At 41.3% G+C, this 10,172-nt stretch overlaps 1 protein-coding gene across 3 annotated transcripts; it reads left to right on the plus strand.

Annotated features, from left to right (window-relative positions):
- Positions 1-5,295: 5,295 nt before the first annotated feature.
- Positions 5,296-7,210, plus strand: RB195_009862 (uncharacterized protein; the record flags this gene model as incomplete). Of its 3 annotated transcripts, none has more annotated exons than XM_064190607.1 (5): positions 5,296-5,437; positions 6,630-6,720; positions 6,776-6,846; positions 6,902-7,049; positions 7,105-7,210. In XM_064190607.1, 5 exons carry the CDS (start codon positions 5,296-5,298, stop codon positions 7,208-7,210), a joined length of 558 nt encoding a protein of 185 aa, XP_064048190.1. The 3 variants fall into 3 exon arrangements, with proteins under 3 accessions (XP_064048190.1, XP_064048191.1, XP_064048192.1); XM_064190608.1 differs by having other exon boundaries at positions 6,902-7,023; positions 7,105-7,128; XM_064190609.1 differs by having other exon boundaries at positions 6,920-7,023; positions 7,105-7,128.
- Between the last annotated feature and the right edge of the window lie 2,962 nt (positions 7,211-10,172).

Here is a 10,172-nt window from a genome sequence, read left to right on the forward strand (position 1 = left end):
GCAAAGAACTGAAAAACACCAATTTAAGGAAAAGGGATGGTCTCCATTTTGGATAAGGCTTCGAATTTGACGACGATGAGAGACTGACTTTCAGAAGGGAAAGAAAATAAAATCCGGGAATTTGTGACATGCAATCGATTGGTGTAGTAGCGTGAGTCCAAGTCCGTACAGAATACGAGGAAAAAATTTGATGAAGACTTGCATGATCTGCACTCGCGTTGTTTGTTTTTTCAGCTGAACAGCAGTGCGTCATTGAAATCGATTTGTTGGTTATCGATTGCAGATTTGTAGGATGCATAAAAGGTAGATTACTTTAGTTGTTCATATCCCCTGAGGTGCACCAAAAAAGGAGAAGAGGAAAACAATGTTGTTCTCGATTTAAAGAAGATTTCAGCGCCTAATTTCTCAGCAGTAAAAGCTTAATACTCCTTAGCGTGTAGGTAGAGTATGAGGTCGTTCTCATCTTACAGAAGAAGAAAAGTCTCGAAATCTTGTTTCTCTTATTCAGAATGCTTCGTTCTTTTATGAATCAGTTTCTATAAGAGATCATCACCTGGCTCAATACAAACAACAGCAAACCTGACAGAAAAACCTCAAACAAGAGCGTTCGCCATTTTTCGCGGTTCTTAAACGACTAACCACTGCAACCAGACAGAGGAAGTAGCAGTCGTGCGCAGGCAAAAAAAAAATCAAACGTCGGAAGAAAGCGAGCGGAAAGTCATGTGCAGGGGTGATTATGAACAAAAGCAGTAGGATGAAAATAGTCCTAAAAAATTCAATAACTAAGAGGTGTAGGAGTGCTTTGTTATCAATGAATGAAGTTAGATAGACCTGGTAGTTTACGCAGTAAAAAGTTGTGAGGAAACCGCAGAGCAGAATACTAGTGTACTTCTTTGAAGTATCGTTGAAACTCCATGGATGTGGAAAAAAGCAGGAGCTCCTTCCTTTCATCCACATATGTTACCCATGGAGCTTAGTCGCAAGTAAACCGTTCGTGAATCACACGGTTATGTTCAAAAGAAGAAATGTATCACGTCACAAGTAACCTGACGTGCCTTCGATCACAGTTATCCCTGCCCACATTAACTCTTCTGAAGAAAAGGTCACAAAATTTATCAAAAATTAGAAATTGCAACAGCCATTGGCAAGGAGGACGAGACGGTCGCATTCAGGCGCTTTGGGATATAACCGCGAATGATATTTTGCTACTATAATCCCTGATGTCCCTAGGCTTAAGAAATCCTGAGAAAATAGTATTTCTAACCTAATTCGAGCTAAACATCTTTCGATCACACAATCATTTTAGTACGACACTACGTATACGCGGAAAATCAAATATTGGAAGCAAGGAGGATTCCGAGATCGTACCCAAAACATAGTACTGTAGACAAATTTAGAAATTCTCTCAATCTGACATTCATTTTTACGAGATGAGACCACAAGTGAGACAATAAAAATCACTACAATTACATTTGGTATAGTCGTTTTTTTTTACTGCCCATAACGAAAATGTTTCGTACCTCCCCAGTGTGAGCTGAGAGGAAAGACAGAACAGTTGGTAATGCAATAGAAAAGGTTGCTAGATCCCTGGAAGATTTGAAACGAAAGCAGAAAAAATGTAACGTGAAGTATTTGATGTCGGAATGGAAATCAATGAATGAAAAGCATGAATCGCTCGGCCGATAACGCATTTCTTATCGACAGCGTCAATGTACGACCACAACAGCAAAGGAGCAAAGCGACGATGTCCAAAGCAATCAACAGCCGTCTGAAGCATGACAAAGAAAAAGGGAAAATAATGTGAAGCAAATATCACAAGAGGGTACTCGAACCGATGACAGAGGGTTGGAGCATGACTATAGTGACGCGAGCGACGGGACACAGTGTTGACATAAGCGATTCGATATGCAAATGCAACGAGCGAACGTACCCCAACGGACGTCGACTCCTCCCACTGTTCGGAATCTATTTAGCCCGTCAGCGGCCGTTCGGATAGATGTCCAGTAAAGATCACTTGTCGAAATATTACTTAGCGCCATTTACCCTGGGAAATTGCCGTTTGTTAGGTTTAATCCGTCGTTTGAATAATTTAAATGTTTTTGAGATCGTTTGACTTTCGTCCGTGACTAGTGAGGATGACTCACTTCTCTTCAAGAATTTTTTTCTACATCATGGTTGTTTTTAAAAGGCTGGGAATAGGAAGGGCTTTTAGTGGAACTCGTAGGTATCCAGAAACAACGTCGTAAGAATGTCAAAAAAGCTGAACACGTAAATGAGACAGTAATAGACTATTCACTTCAGACTTAACGTAAGTTCAATTCAAATTTGTGCATATTCGGATCGGGAAAAGATGAGCGTTTCAAGGATGTAATGAGGTGAACTGATTCCCTGGATGCAGGGCTTAGAAAATATGGATTTCTCTAATGAACAGAGACCTACGAAAACCCATAAGAGAACATAGAAGAGCCATTTAGCCGCTATTGTCTACGTTAAACTGACGCAACGAACGTCATTAATAGATTCTCATTAACTTCCTTTCCTGATATCAACCGCACCACTAATCGTACTAGGTACATAAATGTTACCAGCGTTGTTGACATAAGCCGATAGAATAGCACTTAAATCGAAGATCCATTACCGAACACCGTATTTCAAGTACAGCCACTTCTCTTCTTACGAACTTCCGACTTACGAACCTTCAGATGTAGGAACGGATCACACTCAGGAGAAGAAGCTAATGTCATGTTTACTCGCCTGCTTAATTAGTCGGCAGGCTGGTGTTACTGCCTGGAGCAGTAATACGCATCTTAGTCGAGATGTGTCGCCCTTAAACACATCTCTGCCTACCCTTTTCGATCAACCAGAATCCACTAATTCGTCACTCTTCCATAGCTTGCGATAGCTGGTGCCTTGTGTGAACTGCTCATCGAAACCAAGACCTCTTATAGGTTCAGGTCGACCGTATTCAGCGCTACGAAGCGAACTGCTGTGACCTGAGATTCCATGCTCCCCCTTGGTATTTGACCTGTTTGGGTTGGACCATGGCAGTTTCCTGGCAGCTTTCTGCAACATTTGCATAACTTCTTCATACAACTGGGCAAGTTATATACTTCCGTGGCATGCGCTCAAACGTCGGATTGCATTTAGTACAAGCAGGGCCACCGCGAGCAGGTAGCAGTCTGACTCGTATACGCGACCCTATGTTTAATGATGTAAATTTGAATGCTGTATAAAAAGCGGGACAAAGTCTCTGAGGTATCAATTCACTTGGGATGCGGCAACGGGTTCTACTGCAGTTCGGAATAGCTGAGGTTTTATTTGAACGCGTGTTGACTTATACAATGACTTGCGGGGCACCCGATGTCCAAGTCAGTGTTTCTCTCCTCTCAGATTAGACCGGTACCAATTTTCCGAGTGTGGAGGGATGAAAAATGTGGTCGGCGCTAGCGCGGTTTTAAACCATTGGTCTTGCGTCGACAGTTGGACCTCTTACCGCTACACGTGCCTTTACAGCGCTATCACAGAATAATGGATAACGTTCTACCAACGGCCATTCGAATGATAGCGTTCCTAAATTAAAACAAAGGTGTCTGCACAGGTGTACCTAATCTTTGCTCTTGTGCGTGCTGCTGTGTACATCACGGGTAATATTCTAATATGTCTTGGGAGCGTTTTTTCAAGCATTTTTCGCTGTGCTGTGATCCAGCATCGTATGCCCATAGTTTAAATGATAGAAATCCTGCAAAAGCACAGCATAGACGAGAAGGTCCGTGTTCGGCACATGCAGGTAACATCGTTTCTCATACCGACAGAATCGAGAGGTGAGAGAATAAGCTGGCGAAATTTACAGTTATTTAAGTTTTCAGCTGAAATGTCGTGTTTTCATGTGATGTATCATCGCCTGAAGGCGCAGTATACGAACATATTTCCGGTGCATGTCTTATGGAAACACGATTGATTTAGATCCGAATATTTTCATAAGGTTTCGAAAGCATAGCTGACATATGCTGTCATTTAGCGATGATGGTCACTTGTCGCGACCTCAGTGGAATCCAAATAGTTTGTGGGCGTCGCCATCTTTGTTTTAATTCCTTAAGTCACTCTGCGACTTGGATATAACTTCGCCTTCGTTGCCAAAGTGTCGTCGTCTGTCAGCGGCAATAAACCTTCAACTGAACCACATATTTATTGGATTGATACGGGCCAAGATCCCAAGAGAGTGCATACAAAACAGATGCAAATACTTTTTAAATCATGTGAATTCACATCCTATTCTTACATTCTATTAACTCGGCTCCCAGGAATTTGAGCGTGAAATGTTTCTGAATTAAAATTTCGGATTTCGGAAGTCATTTTTCGTTGAATAGGGTGCATATGCTGTGGGTGGTTCTAAAAAACATACATACATATTTACACCATATTCCAGTTCTCTTATGGTTTCTCTAAAACTAATGCACTATTAAAAAACTCTATCTATATTTCCTAATAGAGTGCCTGCGAGGCAAATAAAGGTTTCATCCAAAAAAAACTTCATAGGCACACTATTAGAAAACAACAACTCGCAATCAGTGGCTGCGAATCGAAACTTTTCGGGGACTTATCACAGACAGCATGAGTATGTATCTAGGTGAAGATCCCGGCTACTGGTCGTTTCTCGGAATCTTTTTGGTGCAGCCACTTGCTTCCTTCCATTTTTATCATTGTTTGACAACAAGCGAAATCTCCGTAGAAAAACACTCCACATCCTCTTGGGTAATATTTTTCTGGAAACGCCTTAACAAATTATCACATTCGACTTCGAAGCAAGCATTATCTTTTTTCGATTTTAACAGAAGCGAGTAGTGAACCTTCTTATCGACAACCCGAAGCATCTCCTTTATTCTTTGAACAGGGTCTTTTATTTGTGTCCTTCGTGGTTCAGAGAAAGGAATAGATAGATAGAAAAGTACTGAAGAGACGCACAACAAAACAGCTGAGTGCGATTGTCATCTTTGAAGTTTACCCTTCAAAAATTCTAAATCTAATCGAAGCAGTGACAGCTCGTTTGAGAGAAAAAGGAGTGGGAGGACACGTAATTGTGGTCTCGCATCGTTTGTGTCCGTGCGTCTGAGTCACCGTGGCATAAGGAGTGTCACCCCGGAACTCTGTGCAAACAGACGATTCACATCATGTGCTGGACAACGTTAACTCGTGTGACTCAGAGGCAATCAGGCAATTTATGATTCACAAGCACTAGAAAATACACTAAAAATTATCTCTGTCAACCAGCAAATTTTGAAGCTGTTGATAAGATCCATGAACAAAGGTAGAAGATTTCTGGGATCAACGGCTCCTGCAGACATATTGCTCGACGTGGATATCGCTGTTCTTACGGGCAACAATGCGATGGGAAGTGTACTTTTGGACTGTGATAAAGCGCTTCGTTACACTGCAACAGGTGAGCCGTGTTTTTGATTTTGTTGTAGAAACAACACCTGGCCGTCTTCACACCATCTACAATGATGTGCATGAAAATGGAAAAAGCGACAGTGAGTGAAGAGATGCGAAGAGTGACGGTGCGTTACCGTCGACCACTGCTAACTTATCTTAAAGTGGAAATTTTGAAGCATTTTCCATATCGTTGGGTTGCTCCCTTCAAATCTATTCAAAAACTGACATTTTGTCGAGAAAGAAAATATTGTCAAATATTCGCCTAAGGGCAATAATTGCCACCTCACCTAGTCTAAGGTCATAGCTGGGAGAATCTCTGAGCACTCAATCCCTCACATTGTCATCATATATCTCTTCAAAACGTCAGAGAGTTGTTGAACCATCAGCCACATAAGATTTTTCATCCATTATTTTCCGTAGTGCGACTTTGATTGTTATGCGGAATTATTCATTTTTCTTTAGCTTGAACCTTTGTTGCAAGACCAGAAATTTTCGGAACAGCACACAAAAAATTCGACTGAGCAGAGCTGAGCATCTGAGCTTTGCAAGATTCATACTGTATACGAATAGGCAAACTTTGCCCGTGCTTTAGAACAGTGCAAACTTCACAGACCTTGTTTTTCATCCCTACAATTTCACTTTCTCTACATTTTGCGGTTTCGTGCATCTCCGGGAGAATTTACTTTGAAACTCTGATAAAACATATCGTACCTCGATGTAAAAAGCTACTTTTCTCTGGATAAATCCGCTTACTTCCTTTTGACACTGGCTTTTCAGAACTTTCCGTAGTGAACAAAAAGATTGAAGTTTTCGCTAGGTTTTATGCTACCATTCTAATGTTCTATCTACTAGCTTGTAAAAAAAATAGAATCGATTTAATGACTTGAATGATGAATGAAAAGGATTAATGTTTAGATTGAATGATGTCATTTTCAAAACGATTCCAGTTTCTTATATATCTGGGGGACCCATGCCCGACTGTTTTCGCTCTCAATCAGGCTTGGCCTTTTGTATTTACTCGCAATCACTGTAGCAGAATGGGGAGGATACCATCACATGAATTTTACTTCCACATTTCAATCCCAAAAATGGAGACACAAATATGGAAAAGAAAAGGAATTGAAAAGGTTTTTCTTATCTGGTGACTTCACCCACAAATGTTTGATTTCTTATTGACAGCTGTTCGCTTTTACGTCAAGTGTCCGTTGTAAGAGTTATTTCTCAAGCAAAGACTTTTGTTGAAGCAAGGAAGAGAAGAAGTGACTGGTGTTGGAATGAGGGGAGACTCAGGTTTCTTTTATAACTATTTATTATATTTATTATTGCAACCTACTATTTTGTGCAGGATGGAATACACTGCAATCATGGCACTGGCGAATGTGCCTGACGGTTCAAGAATTTTCGCGAAACTGACCAGTAAGCAGAACTGTTGTTGATTATACGCATTCATTACACGATGCGAGTAACTCAGACACCAGCGGATCTTCAGAAACACCAGATGTGCTCAACAGTACTCCGTTTGTATGGGAGATGTCGAGAATACCGCAGAAAGAGCAAGAGCGGTCGAGTGTGCCTCTTCTGCCAGTCCTTCGTGTGAGAAATTGGGCCAGTAAGATAACGTGATGGTCGCCACATTCTAATAATGATGCTGATAATTCCATGACAACTTTCCAGGAAACAGCACACCCGTCCATGTGAATCGACACCGATGCCATTGTTAGAGCGTAAGAAACTGAGCAGAAGAGCACTGTCCGCTATCGTTACGGAAGCATCGCAATAGGCCGACGGAACGCGTTCGGCGGTTACTGCACGTTGATTTATGCGAGCGAATGCTGGCATCAGTGCCTCGTGGGAAAAGTGTGGCAGAGAAGAAGGCCAGTGAAATCTGCCAGCTTCATCCAGTGCTCCGTTGACTTCAGTGTAGTCGTGGTGTTCTTCATGGGACTAAAACATTCAATGTTCACCAGTGTGCCTTGCACGGTTCCGAGTTACGGTTACGTTTTTTTCCGATCTGAGAAAAGCTTCTCAAAGCACCATTTTCTCATTTCAAAAAACACGCTTTTGTTGAAACACGTCTTTAAAACGGGGAGGCAACGGCGGAATTTCCAAAAAACAACGATGTTGAAACAGTGTGTTTCAATTCATTCAATTTCCGATTTTAATCTCGTTAATTTGTTGCTTTTGTTCTTGCAGATGGTTTTGGTTCTTTCATTGTTCACCATAAGGGTACAGCCAGGATGACTGTGGCGGAGTGGTAAAAAATTTCGCTGTGAAAGGTTTTTGTGCTATTTTTATGCTCAAATCTTCAATGAATCTTGTGATTTCTCAAACTGAGTTACAAGCTGTTCTTTCTGATCAAGCCAGTAATGGTGCACCTTGAAGCCCCCCATTAACGCTTTCATAAAGTTAGCCACTGTTATCCAAGAAGTTATTCTAGTTTGTTTCATTAGAACGTCATCTCACAGCTCCAGTCAGGCACGGAACATTTTTGATACAGGCACGATGAAAAAAAGTAGCCGTACCGAGTACAGATGTAGCAATTTTCGGTAGTGTTGTTGGTCTGAGACTGTGATAACCCGGCCAACCATTTTGTCTTTTTGGGGTCGGCAAATTGATACCAGACCTGCCTGAGAGGATGAAAACATTGACTTGATGTACCTCGTGTCCCTATATTCCGCATGTGAATTCGTAGGACACATACGTTCTCGTAAATGGTCCCTCTTTACGTTCCGAACCCGTCTCATAAAGGGATTGATCGGAGCCAAGTGCTTTTTGAGGGTAAGGACTGGACATCGGATCGAAGCCTAGCGCTGTTTAGTATGAGGTGCGGCGAAGTCGTATTAATTAGTGCATAACCAGTGCGATGCGAGGGTATTACTTCGTTGCCGAGGTGAATAATCCTCGAATAATCTCTAGCTGTCAACAATTACCCACTAATTCAACTTCGCAGCACATCTGTGGATTTTCAGTGGTCCCTGTAGGCGACAGAGGGAAACATACACGCGAGAAACATTTTCAGGGAGAGAAGAATCACATTTTTCAAGATGATATTCTTAAAAACTGACCTCTACTGATTCTGACTTCAACTGATAACCACACTTGAAAAATCACGTTCTGAAAAAACAAATTAACTCACAAAATAGTGTGTTTGGGGTTTAATTTCAAAAAGATCTTCTAATCTGAACGAAATGAACTACTCACAGCAAGAATTACCGTACATGAAGCAAAAGAAAGACATGTATCTTTTTCTTCGGTTTTGGAACTACATATTACCACTACTAAACGAATTATTAACGTTTTCTTGTTTCTATATTCACAAGGAATCTTCTACAGGTTCATCGTGACTGTTTTATAACTGCACTACGTTTTTGTAAGGAATAACCATTAACGAGATGAGGAACGCGGGATAATTTTAGGATTCTAAGGATAACCTTCTCAGGAGGGTGTAGTGCGATAGCAGGAGGGCATGTACCAACTGTCCCTATCCGCTACCTCAGTAGTGTTACTGATACTGGAATGACCTCATTGACCGTGAAAATTTTTGAATTTTTTGACTTGTTACCGTATTTCAGCTCTTGCACTGTCTGTGCAAAAGTGGTTACACTAAGGTGTGTCTTTGTATACGATTCTTTTCAGTACGGGTAAAAAAGACGGTTCGTTTCAATTTCCAAGGTCTCAATTAACACCGGATCCTTCACAATTTTTACAATAAAAAGGCTTGTTATTCAATTATTGCACTTCACGTGAACTTTCAAACCACAGTGCATTCAACTGCAGATTTAAGCAAACTTTCCATCTATGTGTCCGCATCGAGTTCTCGTCGAATGTGCGGTGGAGAGCAAGCTTGGAAGCACCTTTCTTCTGAGCGTTGCATCGTCCGATGCCTATGAACTTTTTTCCTCTTTTCCCATGCTTGGAGATGGATCGCAGGGCTTTGAGATTTTCGAGTTCTTCGGCACATTTTACTCCGACCACTCTTCCCTACAAATCTTCTACATATCGATGGTGGTGTTAGAAGTGAGCATGATTTCATATATTTATATATAATATCTAAAAAATAGTTGTACGTTGTAGTCTCTCTCTCCCGTTCTTCATAAAATTTACGCGAGTTTAGGGAATTTGTCAGGCAGAACTTTCATGCAGGAGCAGCGCTACGGTGAAAAGTTGTACATCATTTCCAAACCGCCGATGGCTCGACATCTCCCAAAACCAAAACCAGCTTTCATCTCCGAGGGTAGATATCTACACTCCAGACTTGTCTGAGACTAAAAGGCCATTGACATTGCATCTCGGTGTTCTCATCCTCTGAGACGTGGATAAATCTGGCAATTGCAAAGCGGTGTGTAAGCAGCGTATGCGTTGATAGACCTCCACGATATTCGATGGATCTCCGAAAGCCATTCGTTAGCGTATCTAAAAAGCATTTAAAGCATCCGGCTCTTTTTTCTAGTTCTTACGATGTAGTGGAAGGCTCTATTGGGTTGTCTCTCTCCATTAAACCCATCTAATATTGTGTGACAAATTTCAGAGTCTCATCTTCGTATCTCTGCACCGTTACCCGACTATTCCGCCTCTTATCAGGAAAGGTCAGTTTCGGATATCAAAAAAGAATAAAACATGAAAGAATTTGAAAAATAAAAGAGCAAGTGAATTGTCATTTTTCCGAAGGATAGAGTCTTGAATACTTAATGAATCAACCAGCTAATCGATTTCTAGCGCATAACATTTGATAACAGGTTAGC

This window comes from Necator americanus, chromosome III (genome assembly GCF_031761385.1).
Source record: "Necator americanus strain Aroian chromosome III, whole genome shotgun sequence".
NCBI lineage: Eukaryota > Metazoa > Nematoda > Chromadorea > Rhabditida > Ancylostomatidae > Necator > Necator americanus.